The sequence below is a fragment of the Hibiscus syriacus genome, unplaced genomic scaffold (assembly GCF_006381635.1).
Source record: "Hibiscus syriacus cultivar Baekdansim isolate YM2019G1 unplaced genomic scaffold, ASM638163v2 tig00110528_pilon, whole genome shotgun sequence".
Lineage (NCBI taxonomy): Eukaryota > Viridiplantae > Streptophyta > Magnoliopsida > Malvales > Malvaceae > Hibiscus > Hibiscus syriacus.
This window is the reverse complement of record NW_024062770.1, coordinates 3,115,287-3,136,989: the sequence shown is the minus strand read 5'-3', so window position 1 is coordinate 3,136,989 and position 21,703 is coordinate 3,115,287. Positions and strand designations below refer to the sequence as shown.

General features: G+C 37.2%; 1 protein-coding gene across 1 annotated transcript; it reads right to left on the bottom strand.

Annotated features, from left to right (window-relative positions):
* Positions 1–525: 525 nt before the first annotated feature.
* On the bottom strand, positions 526–20,960 carry LOC120130193 (GRIP and coiled-coil domain-containing protein 2-like). Its single transcript, XM_039147494.1, is given in 13 exon segments — positions 526–1,114; positions 1,354–1,496; positions 1,574–1,675; positions 4,811–5,052; positions 5,577–5,646; positions 5,912–6,841; positions 7,082–8,006; positions 8,009–10,680; positions 11,367–11,496; positions 11,575–11,612; positions 11,811–11,933; positions 12,249–12,449; positions 20,834–20,960. Coding segments are annotated over 13 exon segments (5,934 nt in total). The 5' UTR covers positions 20,912–20,960; the 3' UTR covers positions 526–834.
* Between the last annotated feature and the right edge of the window lie 743 nt (positions 20,961–21,703).

Genomic DNA, 21,703 nt, shown 5'->3' with positions numbered 1-21,703 from the left:
TGATATGATAAAATATAATCTTAAAAATGCTTGAACTGTATTTTGTTAATCAACTCTCCCTTTACATTATGTGGTCGAGTCAGTTCTTGAAACATTATATCGTCAAGCTAATGCTTGAAAACAACTACAATGCCAATAGATATCATTAAAAGATATTTTATCATATCTCAATCAACACGTTAATATTATAACAAAAATAGAGAAGTTTAAAACATATGAATAATCAACAATCATTTTACAACTTTAATAATTGAGGGACTCAATAAAACAACCGATAGATCATTTTGTAACTTTTAAGAGTCGGAAGACTTAACAAAACAACGCCCTACATTAGAGAGACCGGGACCATTTGTATACTTTACTGTTCAAAGTATCATATCAACGAATATTACCATGTGTAAAAAGCAAGGTTGATTGAAACCAGAAAGATGATAGAAAAATCTAGCGTAGAACGTAATGCAAAGCAGTAACAGAGAAACCGGCAGATATGCAGATATTTAAAGCAGAGGGAAAACGTGCACAAATGTAGAATAACTGCTTCTAGTAACGAAATGAAAATAATTCCGTCAATAAAAGAATTTGATTCACTTTATAATAGAAGAATAAATCACCATGACCGGGGGAAAAAGGCCGAGGTTTTAAGTCTATCTATACCTTATGACAATTCTAAACCTGTGACAGCCGGGAAATTTATAATTTATTTACATAAAATACAGCTGCTTTCCTTTTAAACATTGTGTATAAGCTTGGAAAACTTGAACAGGCATGAACCTAATCCTGTAAGGGGGCGGACATTGCAAAGAGCATATCTGGTGCCATGTTTATTCTTACGGCTCACGAATGGTCTCCGGGAGAGGCTGATGAGGAGCGAATTAAGTTTTGGGCTTTCCTTGATTGCCGAATATTCTTGAGCGTCATCACGAGTTTCTGTCTCTCGCCTTCAACCTCTGCAAATTGAAGGCTTAGCTGAGAGTATCGTTCATGCATCTCTTTTAGTTCAGTCTCTACCACTCCGTATTTTCCCTTAATCTCCAACATGTCTTTGATCAGTTCATTGATGTCCCTGAAACTTTTGAACACTGCTTCCTCATCATTGTGCTGTTTCAGGAAAGAGCTGGACCACAAAAAAATATTATGTCAAATTCTTTGCTGTCGCCTTTTCTCAGCTAGGGTTAGAATTCATTCATGCATGCAACACTCTAGAGGCATTAATATGCAATGTGCTTAGAACCTTAAACAGAGAATCCATAGCAATTTTCATTTAAGTGACCTTCAAGGACAAAGCAAATTCCTTAATCAAAAGGTTTCGTCTTAGAAAAGCAGACTAGTTTTCTTTTCTAGAACGTTGCATACCTCTGAAAAAGAATGCTTGATTTCTTCTTTGTTTGCAACGCCTCGGCAAGCTCAAGTTCCAACGCTAGTACCCGTTCTAATGCATTTCCAGTTTCTAAATACTCATTAAACGAAGGAAATATGCTTCCCAGTTCCTCATTCACCTGTGAAAAGGCAAAAAGTGTGAGCCTGATTGAATATCTTCACCAAATCTTTATGAAAGAGGGTCATATTGATCCACCTTATCTAACTGCATTAGTTCTTGCTGTAAACATGGAAACTTGGTGTTGAAATCTTGAGCATGTTTTGAAAGAATCAGATTCTCATTTTTCATCCTTTCCAGCTAAAAGCACCAAAAGAAGAAAGTAAATTAATCACCATTACTAGATGTTATCCTAAAGAAATTTTATGCCACAAATGTAATGATTCCCTCGAGCTCAACAATACAAGAAATTGCAATTGAATTTGGGTGACATCATCACTAAGAAGACTGTTGGGGTGAATTGGGGGCCGAAACCGTTTAGGCTGTTTAATTATTTAATGGATGAAGTTGGTTTTCAAGAGATGATGGAGGGGGAGTTTCAAAAGATTCAAAAGGGTTCTAGGAGAAAGGGCATCACGAGTATTCTGCAGAGTTCCAAGGCTGTTATTAAGGGCTGGGCTGAAAATGGTTACAGAAATTTACCGGTTTCAATTTCGAATCTGGAAAAGTCAATTCACGATATGGAATTGGCTATCCAACAGGGGTCTTCTTCGGTACAAGTGGAAGATTTGTTAAAGGCAAAGACGGAGCTATAGGCATTCTATAAAAAGGATGAAAGGATATGGCACCAAAAATCTAGAACCAAGTGGATAAAAGAAGGGGATAGGAACACTAGATTTTTTTCATTTGTGTGATGCGAACAGAGGTAGAGTGAATTTTATTAAATGTTTAAAAGATAATGACTGTTTGCTTTCAGACCCCTCCCAAATCAGGCGCAGCGTTTTAATTTTTTTCAAATTGGCCTACAATAAGAAGACTACGGTTGAAGTTGATGAAATTGATCTCAAATTCTCGAAACTCTCGGATTTTCAAAGGTCCTTGTTGGAAAAGCCCTTCTCAGAGGAGGAGGTTTGGGATGCAATTGCGTCTTCGGATAGTAACAAAGCTCCCAGTCCGGATGGTCTGAACAAGGGTTTTTTCAAGAAATTTTGGCCAAATCTAAAGATAGATATTATGAGGGTTTTTAAGGATTTCTTCTTGGGAAAATGTTGGGAGAAGGGGGTGAACCATTTTTTCATCACTCTCATTCCAAAAAAGCCTAATCTGGAATGCTCGGAGGATTTTAAACATATTAGTCTAGTTGGCGGGCTGTTTAAAATTCTTTCCAAGGTATTGGAAGAAGATTGCGATCGTGTATTGACTCCTTACTTGGACCCTCTCAGTTTGCTTTTACCCCAGGGAGACAAAACCTAGATTACTCCTTCATTGCAAATGAAGTACTAGACTATTGGAGTAAAAAAGGTCTCGAAGGGGTTGCGTTCAAGGTGGACATCAAGAGAGCCTACGACACAGTTAATTGGTCAATTCTAATTGAAGTTATGAAGAAAATGGGTTTTGGTCAGAAATGGATTTCTTGGATTTTTAAATGAATTTCCACAGCCTCAATTTCTGTTTTAGTGACTGGTTCCCCTACGGAGGATTTTCAGATTGCTAGAGGTCTTCGGCAAGGGTGTTCTTTATCTCCCTTTTTGTTTAATTTGGTTGGGGAATTATAGAATTTGCTGTTGTCTACAAAGCTATTAGTTTGGGGTTGTTTATTGGTTTTGAGATTGGCAATCAGGTAAACTCTCCCCTTTATCGCATCTGCAATTCGCAGATGATTTGATGATTTTCTGTAATGTTTCTCTTGGCCAGCTGAAGAATGTTAAAAGGATTCTTCTCATTTTTTAGATGATTTCTGGTCTGCAGCTGAATTTGTCGAAAAGCAGGATTTTGGTGTAAATATTGGTTGTGATTTACCAAATGAGTGGGCTGGAGAGATTGGTTGTCCGATAGGAGAATTCCCGTCTAATTATCTAGGTCTCCCCTTGGGAGCAAAAAGGAATTCGGCTATGTTAAGGGATTCAGTCATCCAAAGATTTCATAAGAGATTGTCAGGGTGGAAAGCAACGTCCCTCTCTTAGGCGGGCAGAGTTGTGCTCGTTAAATCAGTCCTCTGTTCCTTGCTGATTTATACTACCTGTCCTTAATTAGAATGCCGCAGTGTGTGCTGAAAAGATTAAATTCCATTATGGCTAAATTCTTATAGGGTGGTTCGAATGAAGAAAAGAAGATTCATTGGGAAGGTGGTCGTCCGTTTGCCAATCCAAGAAAGTGAGTGGTTTGGGAATTTTGAACCTCGATATCATGAACCGTGCCCTATTAGGAAAATGGTCCTGGAAATTCGTTTGCGAGAAAGTTCATGGTGGAAAAGGATGGTCTGCTATAAGTAGAACACTGACCCAAAGTCCATGATGGTTGGAAACGTCCCTTCTTCGAGATCATCCTGGATTTGGAGCGGCATTGTGAACAATTGTGGGAAGAATGATGAGTTCGGGATGGTTTTCTGTAAACATCCGAAGTACAAGTAGGTAATGAGGTGTCAATACGTTTTTGACTGGATGAGTGGATTGGAAATTCTTCTTTAAAGTTGTTGTTCCCTCGTTTGTTTGCGCTTTTTATTAACAAGTTTGGGATGATGGCTGAGTTCAGAAGCATAAACCCGTCAGGATGGTGCTGGGACATTCAGTTTAGAGGGAATTTAGCTGATTGGGAAGTGGACCTTTGGTTAGAACTTCAATCTATGCTAAATAATTTTACTGTTGGAACTCTTGAGAATGACTGTTGTGTGTGGCTGGGTAACGGGGAAGGGTCTTACACCGTTAAATCATGTGTTAAATTATTATCTGATCGGGCCTCCTCAAATTCCATCTGGTCCAAGCAAGTATGGCTTGGAGTATCCCCTCCAAGGGTTGAGTCATTTGTATGGCAGGTTATCCATCAAAAATTGGTTGTTAGATCGGAACTTTTTAAGCTTGGGGTAATCGGATCTGAGGATTTGCTTTGTCCTCTTTGTGGTTTGGAAAATTAAACAGTCTCTCATCTCTTTGTGTCATGCATAATTGTGTGGGAGTTATGTAGATTTTTTAGGTTTTGGAATGTTTCAACTGCCGTCCCTAATAAACCTTCAAATCTTATTGCGGTTTGGCTGGATTTAATCCCTTTTTCGAAAATCTGGAGTTTCATTCCAGGGGCTATATTGTGGTTGATTTGGAAGCTCAGAAACGCTGTCATTTTTGAGAAAGCCAAGGTTGACCCTACCCAATTATGGTTCCTTACCAGGTACAGGTTGGCAGCATGGTTTAGGGAAAAGTATCCCAACCTTTCGGTTCAGTTTGATTGCCTAGTGGGAGATCCTAAGTTGGCTGATGGGTTACTACGTAGTCAAAAGAATACCTCGTCCCCCTCTTGGTCTCCGCCTCTCTCGGGTTTCTTTAAGGAAAACATAGATGGTGCGATGGACAAAGATTGGATCAGAGGTGGTATTGGTGGGGTTCTCTGCAATTCAAATGGGTTGCTGCTAGGGTCCTTCTCGAAGCCCTCTGGCCCTGCCCCCCGTCCTAGCTGAATCGTTGGCTGTGAAAGTTGGTCTGATTCTTTTCGTGGAGTCGGAGTGGAACTCAAAGGGGAGGTTAATTCTAGAAAGTGATTGTGCAAACGCTTTGGGTTGGATAAAAAGTCCTGGTTCTTGTCCTAGTCTCTTTGAATCTTTAGTGAAAGAAATAGTCGAGATTGTTGTCAACCTGAATGTTATTATTAAGCACATTCAGAGATGTGTGAACTTGGAAGCGGATGGCTTTGCTAAGTTAGGAATTAGTTGATAGCTCCTTTGTGCTTTGTGCTTTATTGTTATTGGTTGTTAGATAGTTGGTTAGGTTCTTGGGCTGGTTATTTTTTCTGTGTTTTTTGTACCTATGGATGATATTGATTTCTTAATAAAACTGAGGTACACATTCCTCCTTCCTATGTTCGTGGAGATACTTTTTAGTATTTCTTCGGATACGAAGGGGTTTTTAATGAGACCTCCCATTTCTTATTAAAAAAAAATCTGGCACCTTACAGCTTTGACAATAAACATACCTCGTTATTTAGGTGGTCCATACTTGATCTTAAACTTTGGGCTTAAAACGATCATTGATTAAGGCTAGACACTTGGCATCACTCTTCGGCAAGTTCCATTGGTTGACGAGTGTCAGACTTTGAACTTCATTTGTATCATTAGCTACCAGATCCTGATATACCATTAAGCAAATCATCAGGTCTAGATAACATCAAAGTCATTTTCAGTTCTTTCTTAGAAAGGCACACTTCGCATTTATAATAAGTTGATAATCGAGTACTAAATTCTCAAATTATATCATTAAAACAAATATATGCGACACAACAGAATCATATGCTACATAAAGTTTTCAGACTTATAATTCATTCAAAACAAAGAATTACTAATTGAATCAATCATAGTAGAGAAGATATTCCAAGCAAACTGATAAAAACTACCTGCTCAGGTCGCAAATCTGTGGATGCATTTGTGCGGTCGCCTACACCAACAGGAACTAAGCCTTCTGCTTGTCTGGAGTTTTCTGAAGTATCTTGGTCCAAATTCATGAAATCAATGTCCCGAGTTGGAGCAGTATTGACAACAAGCTCACCAGGAATGCTAGCATCTTTTAGTTTTCCATTTCTTTCAGTTAGAAAATTCGTAGTCGATTTGGAGGTCTCAAGCAATTCTTTCACTACTCTAAGTTCAACTGAGAGTCTAGATTTTTCCTCATTACATTCTAGCAAAGACGCCTCAAGTTTCTGTTTTTCCGCGTTGCATTCTTGCAAAGATGCTTCAAGTTTCTGTTTTTCTTCATTACATTCTTGCAAATATGCTTCAAGTTTCTGTTTTTCTTCCATGCAGAATTCAAGGGTAATCATTGAGCAATCCATTTCAGTTTTCATCAGGTCATAAGCCCTCATTTTTTCACGCTTCTCCGAAATCAATGCTTGTAACTCAGCCTCCAGTTCCAAGATCTTCACTCCCAGTTCTTCATTTCTCTTTAAGTGAGACGCTTCTGATTTCTTTCTATTCTCAATGTCATCCACAGCATCTTGTAATTTCCATAGCATTTCCTCGCTATGCTTTTTGGAGACAGCCAACTGATGCTTTAGTTCTTGCAGCCTTGTTTCATACTGTTCTTTGATAAATGCAATTCTTAAGGACTCTTGCATAGCAGTTGGTGGTGCTTCTGATTCTCTCTTCTCCGGCGCCTGGATGGATTCTGCATCAGCCTTATCTTTGAGCTCCTTCAAATGTATGGACAAGTTTTTGAACTCTTCAGTCTTCAAAATTTGTTCAGAAAGCCTTTGAGAAAGCTCATTACACTGATTCTGCAGCAGCAGCACTTCATCATTGCGCCCTTCCAGTAAGATCATCTGAGTGGTCTGTTCATCCAATTTACCTTTGAGTACTAAGACATTGAATTCCAGTTCTTCCTTCAATACCATCAGATTATCAATCTCTTCTTGGGAGCAGCCAAGTAAGTGCTTCAGCCTTTCAACTTCAAGAGCATGCTGATGGTTATCCTGAGAGTAAGCGAACTCAATCTTTCCGATCTTACTTTTGTAGTCCTGAAGCTCAGCTATTACAGAGCTATTTTTATTGATAAGTATCTGGTTTTCAGCCATCTGAGTGCTCTGTTCATCCAATTTAGCTTTAAGTACTAGGACAGAGAATTCCAGTTCTTCCTTCAATACCATCAGATTATCAATCTCTTCTCGTGAGCAGCCAAGTAAGTGCTTCAGCCTTTCAACTTCAAGTGCATGCTGATGATTATCCTCAAAGTAAGCGAACTCTATCTTTTTTATCTTACTTTTGCAGTCCTGAAGCTCAGCTATTACAGTGCTATTTTTATTGATAAGTATCTGGTTTTCAGCCATGGAAGCTTCTAACTCTGATTTTAGGGAGTCAAGTGTCATTGATAATCTTCTACTTTCTTCAATGCAGTGTGCTTCACGAGCAAGACAACCATTAAGTATACTCTCAAAATTATGATGCTTCTTTTGAAGCTCTGCAAGTTGTCTTTCAGACCTGAAAAGTTGATGAACAAGGTCAGTGGTCCAGTTTTCATACTGAGCTCTTAAGAAAATGAGGATAAGATCTGCAGCTATTGAACGTTCATGCATTTCAGACAACTGAGTTTCCAGAGAAGTAATAGTGGAAGACTCTTTGACAGCATCGATGAGGCGCTCCTCAGACTGCTGTAAAAGACTGCAAACTCTAGATTTCTCTGATTCTAGGTCCAACAACATATGCTTAAGATGGCCCAGTTCAGATTTATGTTGGTCAAATTGCAACAACTGACCGTGGTTCTCATTCATTTGGGAAGTAAGATCTGTAATCACACTCTGTAATTTATCTTTGGCGATTCTTTCTGATTGCAGCTCATCATGTGCAGAATGCAAACTGTCTTGTAAACCATTAATTTCCAAAGCAAGCTTGGATGCCTCCTCAGATTTATCCCGTAAAGATTGCACCAATGCTTTGTTTTCTTCCAGAAGTTCAGCCACAGTCAACTTATTGCTTCCAAGTTCTTCATTGACAGACTCTAAACCAAGAGTTCTTCAGCAATATCCCTATTCTTAGAAGTAAACTGCTGTAGCTCCGTTTCAAAATGCTCAAGATCAGATAAGAGATCTCTCTGCTGCTGTGCATTGGTTTCTTCAACTTCAGAGCTAACCTTGAGCTTTTCGGCAACAGCTTCAATTTCTAACTGAAGCTTTTGTACAACTGCATTGGATAGATCCATTTTATCAACCATGGCTCGTACATCACATTCGAACTTCTGTTTCGTTAGCACCATGTCTGATTCTACCACACTTAAAGACGCTTGAGCCTTATCTCTTTCACCCATCAGATCTTTCTTTTCTTTCAAGAGATGAAGAAAATTTTCATATGCATTATTCTGGACCTCTTCTAACTGGGCAATGACAGATGTCAAGTCCTCAGACTCAATATCCTGACAAACCAAGTCAGTTGAGAGGGGTGGTTCAAAAAACTTGCCAAAGGATGTCATTAAGTTATGAACCCTGTTTCGCAGAAAGTCCATAGTCTTTTGCAGCTTTTCCTTCACAAGAACCAATTCATCAAACTCAGCTTTGATCATTCTCAACTCTTCCTGCAAAGAAGAGTTATTGTTTCTAAGGTTGTCATTTTCCAGAGTACCTTCCTTCAATAAATTAGCCAACTCTGTTTTCTCCATGACACAGGCATTAAATTCGCTCTTGTAACTTTTGTACTCCATCAAGCAGCACTCCAGTTCAGTTATCTTCTCACGGAGATGATGATTTCCTTGGGTGATATTTTTCACATTTTCTTCCAAAGCTTGTTTCTGCAGAGCCATGTCATTATACTTGACAATGCAAGTAGCCTTGTACTCGTTAAGGGAATGAACATCATCCATAGCTGTTTGCAGCCTTTGCATCAATAACTCCTTGGACTCGAGTGAAAGTTCCAATTGCCATGCAAGCTCATCTATTTTGTCTTTCTTTGTTTTAATATCATCATTGGCTTCAAGCAGAGTTTCTAGTAGAGTGTTTGAAAACACATCCAAGTATACATTTTGGCAATGCATTTCACAAACTTCTTCTTCAACCTTCTGGTAAAGGGTTTCCTGCAAATGGAGGGATCTTTTCAAATCTTCTAAAAGGATATCTCCACCCAACTGTTGTTTCTTCACACCAACATACTGATTTTTAGAATGTAAGGGCTTGGTGGTTTGAAATTCCTCAGAGAATCCTTGAGAGTTTGTTTGTGAAGAATCTACAAAAGCTTGCCTTATGAGACTCTCATTCGTCTCAAACACAGACATAACCTGCGAAGAAAGCAGCTCAAGGTCCTTTTGCAACTGGCCCACCGCAATTGAGTAATTAAGGCGTCCTCTTTTCAGTGCTGCTTCTGCAATAATAGCCCTTCTTTCCAGTTCCTTGCTCAGAGATTCCAAATCTTGTTTTTCTTCAGCAAATCGCAAGACTTGCTCATTCAAATCTTGGTTCATAGTCTCCACCTCAGCTTTAGCAGATTGCACTCTAAACAAGCAAGTAGAATGCTCATTTCTGATAGACTGCAATTCTCCCAGCATCTGCCTTTGGTTTTCCTCAAGCTCCTGAACAAGAGCTTCATAGTAGCACTCCATCTGGTCCATTTTCTTTGCAAGGCTTTCCCGCTCAACTTTTGATTCATCCAACTCTCTCAAAAGTTCAAAGATTTTTCCTTTCATTGCATTAGTGGCAACCATAGAATCAGGTTCATGAGGCATAAGACCAGGCACACTAATGCATGGAACCATGCCTGGTTCTGGTTGATAAAGCTCTGCATCAAAACTAGTTGCTGGTATAAAAGAATTAGTTAGGCTCATTTCTCTGGTACTATTCATGTTGCATCTTTCGGATGCCACCGACCTAAGAATAAACATTTCTTTTTGAGTTCCCTGTTTGAGATCTTGCAGAATGTCAAGCAGTGCTTCCAAGTCTGTTTGAATGAACCTATGGTCTCTTTCATGATAATTCAAACATACCTTGTCTTGGAGTTCCCTTATCTTATCCTCCATAACTAAAAGCCCCTTTGACAATATGACCTCTAAATCTTGGAGTAAGTGGTCCTCACCTTTCTTTATAGCTTCTTTGTTGGTTAGAGAAGGGCACAGTTTCGAAATTGTCATTTGCTCAAGGTCATCTTTCAACTTCGAACACTCTAATTTTAAATCAGAAATCTCTTTTGCCAACCTTTCACCTGAAGAAACCTCAGTGACAAGTTGCTGAGAAAATTTCTCGGTTTCAGCACCAATTTGTCTAACATGATTTTGCAATAAGCTTACTTCCATCTTAAGTTCCTGAATAGATGATTCTGCCACTTCCAAGCACCCTCGGAGTCTGCTATTTTCTTCATAAGCAACAGATAAGTCATTATCCCTGGAATAGTCTGAACTCCAGCCATGAACCCAATTGTTAGACCCCTGTGCCAAAAACCAGTGATTTGAGGGATCTCCTTTATCTTGCTGAGGGCTATGACCAAGCCCGGTCAAATCACCAGAGACCGTACTCTTTAGGCTGTCAATTTCATGAGTACTGGACGTATCATGCTTTTCTGCACATAAACTTTCTGACGTATTAGAAGAGCCATCAAACCCAACAGCTGAGTCTCCATAGTCTTCATTCAACCCAACATCTTCCTCGCACAAAGAGTGCTCTTTAGATTTTTCTTTAAATCTAACCCTTGGATTGACCTATATACAGAATAAAAGGTGAAAGATTAGGTTACCTCCTAATTAGAAGACACATACAGCTCATTCATAGAAAGCTCGCAACAACTAGAGGGCCTACAACATAGATTTTCAGATGAACAACTAAAATGTAAAACAAATAAATAAACTTAAAAGATGTGAAAGTATTTTTAAAGATACATCGAAAGTTTGCTGCGTATTGGTTTTGTAGCATGAGACTGCTAGAGGGCTTTATAATAGAATTTCACACATCTCCACGCTCATTTAACCAACTTGACTTTTCAGTAACATTTTTTCACATTGGCTCACAACCATAGCCTATTTGATGGTGTCTACAGAAATGTCATAAAAACCCATGCAAAGACTTATGGCATTCCAGGTAACATCGAAGTCTATTGAATACAATAGTTGTGATTTTAATATTCTAAATTCAACCAGGGAATAGTCATTTCTCTTCAATAAGTGATCTCCTAAACCTTAAAATCACTTTATTTTTTCAAGAGGAATACAGATAAGTGAAGTCTCAAAAAGAAAATAACCATGGCCAATCATGCATATGCAACAAAGAATGTGTATTTGTGGGTATATGAGCAAAGAGTTATGAACTATAAAACAAAAGCAAAGAACCTTAACTAAAATACAACACATATAGTTACAACTAGAAATCCAAAAGAAACAAAGGACTGGACCTTAACCGTATGAATGTTAAGGATATCCTCAGAAACTGATACTTTTCCAGATGAAGACTGATCAGGACCATTTTGATCTGGCCCCACCTGCAATCCTATCTCTCTAAGTTCTCGTTGCTGTTCGAACTCCCTGAGACCAAACATAGTTACAGATAAGAAGATTGATATTAACTGAAAAAATAAGTTTAAATGTTTAAAAAAAAAATACCTGAAACCGGTTTTAGAGGTTAGAAGTTGTACAGTGACCTGTCATTGAATATAAATTAACGATCGATATTAGCTGAAACAATAAGATTGACATAAAACAATAGAATCTAGTAACAGAGAAAAAGCTTCAACACTACACAAATATTTTAGCATTTAGCTACATTATGACTCAAGATATCCAACAAGAAATTGAAAAGAATAAACCAAGAATATTTTGAGAAATCCAAAAGTCCTCACATGTAATATAGCTCCAGGATCACAGCCAATAAGTGGCAGTGGAACAACAGAAGGCTTTGATGCATAAGCATAATCAGCAAGGTTGATGGTCGCCTCACCCAGAAGGCTGGACCGTGAGGAACCCTGATTCCAAATTGATCAACGTGAAAGACAGTTAAACTCAGTTAAAATGAGATAGAAAAGTACTCTTTTCCTCCTTCCGCTGGTTGACCCTTTCCTTTTGGAATGGGTGAATTATGAAGGGGCTTTTTAATGAGACCTCCTACTTTTATAAAAAAAAATGAGATGGAAAGCAAACATCAATTCTGCTACAACTAGAGGATTGTAATAAACTGTCTACAAATCTGGGGAATTCCATAATTCAAGTTTAGGTCGAACTAAGAGTACTTGCCTGTGTGGTTAAGTTTTGCAATTGGACAGTAAGGATTAGAATCTTACCATTGCCACAACAAGCTTATAGAGTTTTTCATCGAACTGCTTAGTTTTGATGTCTTGAAGAAGCCTTGTAGTCTCATAGATTGGATCAGCCCATTTGCAAGTTCCATTTCTCACATTTGCTTTGGTTGTCTTTGCAGTTGCTTTCCCAGAATCGGCAGGAATGAAGGATATATACAGTTTATCCCATCCACTTTGTGGAATCTGAATTTTTCAGAAAAATAAACATAGCAAGATGAATGATGCATCAGAATATGTTTTCCAGTTATGAAAGATGGAAAACAATCACATATTAGATTTCTGGCATATATATAGTGGGAAAGTTCAGATGCACTGATCTTATGAAATGGTGGAAAACAGTCATTCAGATGATTCAACCAGTTTAAGACTTTTTTTTTATAGAATATTAGACCTCATTAAAAAACCCCTTCATACCCTCCATGTTACAACAGTAACATGGACATTGGAAGGAGGAAAATAGTGCCTATGAATTTTATTAATCAGAACAATAATACACAGCCAGTACCTAACAACCTTCTGTTACACCATAACTCTGAAAACAAAACACTCTACAGTAATACAAATAGCTCACAGTACCTATTCCATCTTTAGCTAACTTATCCGCTTCCCAATTAGCCGCTCTCAATATATGCCTTATAATAATATCCACTCCTTCCACAAGAGAAGCTATATCATTCACCAAGGATTGAAACATAGGAGTACATTTAGCGGGATTTTTAATCCACTTCAATAAGAAGCAACCCCCTTTTGATATCCAATAACTCTGCAAGTATAGGAGGACCACCCCAACCTTCTTTTCAACTCTGTTCTAACCGCCAATCTTTGATGTGAAACTTGCCACAGAAAAGTTTCGACTCTGGGAGGAGCCAAACCTGTCCAAACGCACTTTTTCCAATTGAACATACCCCCAGATTTGGAAAAAAGAGTCAACCTACATGCTTTTGCCGAGAACAGTCCATCACTTGTCCCCGACCAAGACAGAAAATCATCAACCGAATCAAACAGAACAATATTCTCAAGCAATGACATTAATTGAATCAGTAATCCAATTCACAATCGCATAAATTCCTTCTTGTTTGAATATTCCAAACCCATCTGTTGCTCACTAGACAGCCAAACTCTAAAACTTTTCCCCACTTGTTATTTGAAAGAACATAAATCCTTGGAAATTGATTCTTTAAAGAATCCTCGTTTATCCAAACGTCGTGCCAGAATAAAATAGACTTGCCATTGCCTACTTGAATCTTAGAGTGAGATTTCAATCCCTGTCCAATTGCATCATCTTTTAAATAGTTCTTAGTAGTACCTTTCCAAATCCATGAGTCCAAAGGAGAGACTACCTTATTGGTAGCTAGGGATAGATTACTAACATTATGTTTGCTGCAAATCAAATTTTTCCAAAGGGTGTCTTTTTCATTTGCGAATTTCCAGACTCATTTACCTAGCAGCACTCTGTTTGCAAAATTCAAGTCCAAGACTCCCAAACCTCCCTCCTCAAAGGGTTGACAAACCCTTTTCCAATTCACCCAATGAATACGACTTTTTGATGATCCATCCCCCCAAAGAAAATTGGCCATCAAAGAATTTAACTTCCTATAGACCTTGCTCGGAATTCTGAAAATAGAGAGGAAGAAAATCGACATAGAGGATAGTACTGACTTTAACAACACCAATCTGCCCGCCATAGATAGTGTGGAAGCTTTCCAACCGGACAAATTCTTGTTAAAACCGTCTCCCATAGAACCTCTGAATTTCTCTTTGCACCTAAGGGTAATCCTAAATACACAGTAGGAAAAGAACCCACAACACAACCAACCTTTGTTGCCCATTCATTTAATAAGCCGTCTTCCACATTAATGCCATACAAATTACTCTTGGATAAATTCAAATGAAGCCCAGTCATTAGGCTAAAAATCCTCAACACTCTCTTAATATTAAGAATATCAGTAGGAGAATCACGGCAAAACATAATCAGATCGTCAGCAAACTGTAAGTGAGTTAGATTAAAAGAATCAAAACTTCCAATAGCAAAACCTTGAAAGAGTCCCAAATCAGCAGCTTTCATCATCATAAGATTAAGAAGTTCCCCCACTATATTAAACAGAAGAGGGAACAAACTACATCCTTGTCTCAACCCTTTACCCATAAAAAATTCATCAGTTGGAGAGTCATTTACTAACACCGAGATTGACGTCGTGGAGAGACAACATTTATCCAAGAAACCCATCTCTCGCCAAAGCCCATGACTCTCATTAATCCAAGGATAATAGACCATTCAACCGAATCATAAGCTCTCTGAAAATCAGCTTTGAAAACGACCCTTTTCAGCCCTTGCTTCCTCCAATAATCTATGCCTTCATTAGTAAGAAAGGCACAATCTAATAATTGTCTCGCCGGAGTAAATGCAAACTGGGAAGGGCTCACAATATCTTTAATCACTGAAACTAGTCTCTTCGATAAAACTTTGGAGATGATTTTGTAAAGATTGCTAACGAGACTTATAGATCTATTATCTTCAATGAATTCCGGATTAATTTTCTTTGGGATCAAAGAAATAAACGCATGATTAACTCCATGGTCTCATTTCTCCCGTAATAAAAATCCTCCATGAACTTCATTATTTGCACCTTAAGAGTTGGCCAGAATTTCTTGAAAAAACCCATCGTAAATCCATCTGGGCCTGGAGCTTTAGAACTGTCCGAAGAGAAAATACCTCTAACTTCCTCCTCTGAAAACTTAACCTCCAGACTATACTTTTAACTTACTCTCAATTCTATAAATTTCAAATTCAGGTCCTCCACCTCCAAAGAATCTTTGAAATTATAAATTTTCGTAAAGAACTGGGAGACATAAGCTTTGATCAGATCTGAATCTTTCAGCTCCTCCCCATCCACTTTCAATGCCGAAATGGTGTTGATTATGTTTCTGTTTACAGCACATAGGTGGAAGAACCTAGTGTTTCGATCACCATCTTTGATCCATTTCGCCCTTAATTTTTGGAACCAAATACTTTCTTCAATCCTGTGCATTTTCCATAGCTCCTTTATGGATATCAGGAGCTGTTCCCAAACATATGAAGAAAACCCACTGCCTTGCGCCTTTACACCCAAATCATTTATTTTGCTCTCCAAAACTGAGATAACTTTTGAAATACCCTCTTTGCTTCTAATTGGCCACTCCTTGATACGCTTTTTAATTCCTTGTAATAAATTGTATAATCCCCATCCCCTTCTATCTTTTTCCCGATCTATCAATGATTTTTGAACCATGTCTACAAAACCATCTTCCTCCAGCATATAGTTAAAAAAACGAAAAGGTTTAGGGCCCCAGTTTTTCTTGTCTTCTTCCAATAGCACCGATTGTGGTCAGAGAGGGATTTAGGAAGCATTTTTTGGATATTCTTTGGAAAGCAACTTAAGAAACTGCTATTAATCAAGAAACGATCTAGTCTAACCCATGTAGGAATCTCCCTGTTATTACATCATGTGAAAGTACCACCTACTAAAGGGAGATCTATTAAATTTGATTGGTGCAGAAAATTCCTCAGCAGATCCACTGAATGCCAATTCTGTGAGGCACCATTCTTCTCCTCTTGGTCTAGATAAGCATTAAAATCTCCCCCAATACAGACTGACAGATTAACAGAAAGAACATAACTCAACAGCTGCCTAAAAAACTCCTCTTTTTCATCCTTAATTGAAGGACCGCACACATTAATAATAACACACTCCACGTTAGACTCCTTGAACTTTCTTGATAACGCCTGAAATCTGCTTTGGTTATACACCCTGCTAACCTCATATTTATTCTCATTCCACAAACAAAGCAGTCCACCCGCTGTCCCCTTCGCTAGCTGGAAACTCTCTCCCTTCAGCTCAAATCCCCCTAATTTCCTGCTAAGACCCTTCTGACATTTATTCAATTTAGTCTCCCGTAAAAGCAATACCACCGGTTTATTCTTGTCTACAAGTCTCGACACCGCTCTAATTTTTCCTTTCTCACTAGGCCCCTTACATTCCAAGAAATAATCTTGCAATCCAACATAGATACTTGAAAATCAAACCTATGAGAAGCAGATACTGGCCAAAACTATCTACCTTCACTTACTACCTCTGAACCTTTCTCAAGCTTTTTAATTTTTTAAATAAAAACCTCCCTCCCTTCCTTGAAAGAAATGCCTAAACTCTGACAGACTTCTCACGTTGCCATTGCTTCCTCTAGCACTTTAGAAAAGGAACGAGAATAAATAGTTGAAACTTCTGCATTGTCTAAAGCTTCTGTGATTAAACCTCTTCTCTTCATTCTATACTTTCTTCGAATCCCTAAAGCACTAAAAGAATTTGCTGCTAATAATAGGAACCATTGAGTAACTCCGAGCAAGAGCAGAACGGTTGATTTCCTTGTCTTGTCCCCTTTCCCCCGAACTTGTTGAAAATTGCTAATTATTATGAACATTCCTGTTCAGATTGAGCTTATGATTACTTTCTGAACATAACCAGACTCATCTTGTTTTTGACCTACTGTAAACTCGAACAAAACGTCCACTTCCCCTCATTCCTTCGGATGTACTTCTTATTGACAAGCCCTTAGATACCTGATATCCCGATTTCCATCTCCTAGAACTCTTCACCTTGATTTTGATGTTTTCCTTCTGAAGCTTCAATCCTTGGTCACCCATAACAAAAACCTCAACTTCCTAGATGCCTTCATTCTTCTCCTCTACCATGTTACAACTATTCTCCTCAAATACTTCAGAAGGAGATTGAACCTTATAATGACTTTTGAACCCGACCCCATTTAAATTCACGGTAGGCCCAGCAGGAATTATTTTTGAGACAGGACAATAAGACCCCCAATTAGAATTAGACCGTGCTGAAAGACTCTATCCCACTACCTCTCGCAGCCCAAGACCCATGTGATCCCAACAGGGATTAGTCTCACATATAAAATTCTCTGACACCCCATTAATCCTGGATTTCGAAAAAGAATTTTGTTTCAGAGAATGTTCCCTATTTTCCTCGTTCTCCCCACTATCATGACTTTTCTGAAGCCACCTGTCCACCTTTGACCGACCTCCCTCAGCCACAAATCCCCTACTAGCTTCTTCATCCACTTTTCTTCCTCCATCTTCCTCGTTCAGGTATTCAGCACTCTAGCCAACAGCTGAATGATTCTGCAGATCTTCACCATAAGCAGCAGAACTAAATTCACACTTGATTCCAGAATTGATTTTGACTTTGACTTTAAAGGATCTGCTATAAGATCCTATTGTCACAAATTCAGGGACATCGAAAGAACTTTCTACCCTTATCAACACTTTCGCCGAGTAGAGGTCCTCTCTCCTTGTTTCCTCCGATATACTAATAAAGCTTCCCCAAGTTCCTACGAGTTTCTCTAAAAAAGATTCATTCCAGGCAATAAGTGGTAGTCCAACCAACTCTATCAAGCAGTATGACAGAGGAACACCCACATCGTTCACCAACGGTGCAATCCAATCAAACCATACATAAAACTTCTCTTGGAGATTCGACCAGGCCTTAACAAACTCTACATTTGTGTTGAACACTATGACAGTGGCATTCCTAACGTAACCCCACCTAACAATCTTAACCCCAAAACCTTCCTCTACCAAAGCTTTTATCACCCTATGAGGCTATAATGAGTCCTTAATCACCCCTGTTAAAGAATTTTTCACCCACCCATAATCTTCAAAAGAGATGTGCATATCCCATACGTTCCTTACTCCCTTTGTTATCATATTCTGACCTCCCCTATTTTCCAAGAATTTCTGATCCATTATCCTGATATTCTCCACCTTCAAGACCTCCTTATAAGATCTGTCATCCCTCAGAACTTTGCATACTCCTCATTTGATCCTGTTGACCACCATATTTCTCTCTCACTGACATGTTCCCTTCTAGTTGACCTCTTTTTTCCTCTGTTACTCCTTTCCTCTCATTCTTGTACTTAGCCACCCCAACTGACACTCTCTTTCTTTCTATCAGCGTACCATTAACGAACCTAACCGCTCTTGTACACCCTTCTTCACTCGCATATTGCACAAAGGCAAACGTGGAAGTTTTATATTTTGGCTTAAACATAATATTCGGAATAAAAATCCTCACAACTCGACCATAATGATTGAAAATCTCTCTTAACTCTAATCTAGAAACTCTCTTACTGAGATTATCAACAAAAACAGTCCATTCCTCATCGGAGGAATGTCGACCACTTGCGCTCCCTCTCTTTCTCTCTCTACCTTTCTCACTCATCGAATCTTAAAAATTGTGTACTTCCCTATTATTACACTATGTAAATCGACCTCCAAACAAAGGCAGACATACCAAATTAGCTTTACTCACAAAATATCTGAAAACACTCATTGAAACCGAATTCACAGCACCTCCAGCTTTCTCTTCCTGTGACAAAACAGCATTGAAGTCTCCTCCTAAACACGCAGGGCATTCAACATTCTCCAAAAAGGATAATAACTCCCCGAAAAATCAGTTTAAGACTTAAGTCTAGTCGACCATCTATCCAATATTATGGCAAAGAGACAATGACTTGACGTCAATTCTTTTTGAACCCCTATTGTGATTAGAAAATCATCTTTTAAGCCGACACAAGTTCTTACATTTATGACGGTGGTGTTGTGCATATACTGTATATTTGAGAGGAAATCTCGTCTTGCTCACAGCCTACCAAGAATGCCCTCAGGTAGCTTACCACATATTTCTTAAGCCAATAAAAATCATACTTAACTAACTTCGACCCTCCAAACCTACCAATAAGTTGTGCAGGGAATGAATAATTTCCACAGTAGATTGTCATACATGAAATCAAGCCAATTTTGCACACTATTAGCATGTTATAAACCTTGCTCAATAACCTTCTCAAAGTTTCATGGTATAACTCATAAGTTATTCCCCTAAAATTTGAGTAAAAGAATGTCATCTTTGCTTTTATATAAAGGCACCAAAATACTCTTCCTCCACTCACAAGACATCTTATTACTTCATCAAATCTTGTTAAGGAACGGGTTCCAAAAAAGACTAAACTTACGGCTAGCGCATAAAGTTTAATCCCCCAAGCAGTTGACCTACTAAAACTCTTGGACATTGAACAAACTACACCCATTTTGTAAACTTTCCAATCTACTTTTTTTTAATCTCTAAAACTCTCTAACTACAAATACCGGCCAAAGACTCGAAAGAAAATTGTGCATTAAAAATACATATTTCTTGCCACATACAAGCAATCATGAAACTGTAATTGCATGGTCGAAGTAACATAAAAGATAAAATCACAATCTAAGTAAACATCATATAACATTCACATAATATAGATGAAGTTCTACATTCAATGCATTGGCATCGAGTTGTTGATCCACCTTAATAAGGTACATTGTACAATTTGGTACACATTAAAATTTCCAATATTACCAATTCATCAACTTGTAACATGAGCTTATGTATAACAATATTAGGGTCTGTTTGTTTGCTTGTAATTGGTTTTTCGGAAAATGAATCACTGGAATTTGAATTACTGGAAAATGAATTACTGTAATTTGAATTCTGGAAAATGAATTACATTTCCGGAAAACGTTTTCCGGAAAATGTTTTACGTAAAATGAATTACATTTTTCTGAAAAACATCTGGAAAACGTTTTATGATGTTTGGAATTGTTATTTAAACTTTTTTTTCACTAGTTGAAGAGTTTTTTAAAAATTATTTATTACAAATATTAAATACAATAAATAATATTATTTATCATAAAACTTATTTATTATTAAAAATAATTTATTTATTATTAAAATAATTTATTTATTATTAAATAGTATTTTAATAATTTTATTAATAAAAATATTAATTTTTGTATATTTTAGTGAAATAAAAATATTATAAATTATATTAATTATTTATTAAAGTAATAGTGTTATATTATATTATAAAAATATTAATTAGTATATTTTAAATATCTTTATTAAAATATTATTTAAATATATAAATAATATTATTCATTATTCAATATATAAAAAACTTTATTATATATTATTAAAATAAAAATATAATATCTTATATTATTATAATATAATTGGTTATTTTATATAATATTATAAATATTATATTATTATAAATATTAATAAATAAATAATATTTTGATGAAAATGATATTAAAATATTTTATTAATATTAAATTTATAAAATAAAATTATTTTGAGTATTTATTTTTTGAAGTGAAAAGTTCGGAAAATGACTTTCGAAAATGAATCCGTAAATCATTTTCCAGAAAATACAAAGGAAATTTTATTATTAGGAAAATGAATTACGTTATGAAAAATCAATTATGTGAAACAAACACTGGAAAACATTTTCCGGAAAATGAATTACGTGAAACAAATACGGAAAACGTTTTCCTGAAAATAAATTACGTGAAACAAACACGGGAATTCGGAGAAAACCAATTCCGTAATTCCAATTACGGCAAAATAACATACCCTTAGCTTCAAACAGAAAAATCTAAATAGAAATGCCAGAAAATTCCACAAGTACAAATTGCAACTCACATGTGTAGCATGGAATTGTAACCGGAACACGACTTTTATTTTTGTCTTCTCAATCTTCCACTTAGGGATCCTCGACATCACCAGCAAATCAATTAATCCCCCAGCTCTATGACATAACAACCCCCCTCTCCCCCAGATTTTACTGTCCCTGCTTATAACAAAACAACCGAAAATTACAATATCACTTTCACATAGATAGGATAGCTGAGACCAAATAAAACTAATTCAAATGCAGGTATAAATATGTTCGGAATCCAAAGCCTACAGCAAGCACTGAGATCCCATAAGTGTACTTCACCAGCACAGTAAGATAAGTAGGAGAAAAACAAGGTAAAGGCAAACAAAAGAGGATTTTTATTAAAAATAAGAAAAACAATGCAAAAGCAAATAAAAGAGGGTTTTTATTAAAAAGAACCCAATTACACAGAAGGACGATTCAGATCAAGGTTTGAGTTCAATAACAGGAAAACAAATTGAACAAAACTTCAAGCTAAAATCTAGAGGAGAAAACCCTTAAGCTCTACTTATCTCGATGACCTGATCTACTGAGTTTGACTTCACCATTTTTTCAGAACCCATTCAAGATCCAAACAAGTATAAAGAGGATATTTGAACTAAAAGCCAAATTAGGCAGACCATACCTTGTTCAATGCAAAAACCCAGAATCAAACTTCGAAATTCAAAATGCTAACTTAAAATGATCAGATCCAAACCCTTTTTATTGAAAAATAAAAACAGTGAATTTAAAATAAAATAAAAAAGAGGAAGAAAAGCTTACAAAAGGAGAAAATAAGCAAAGAATAGAAAATGGCACTTCACGCACTTCAAAGAAACAAAGATGCAAATGTCCACCTTCAGAAAGACTGACGC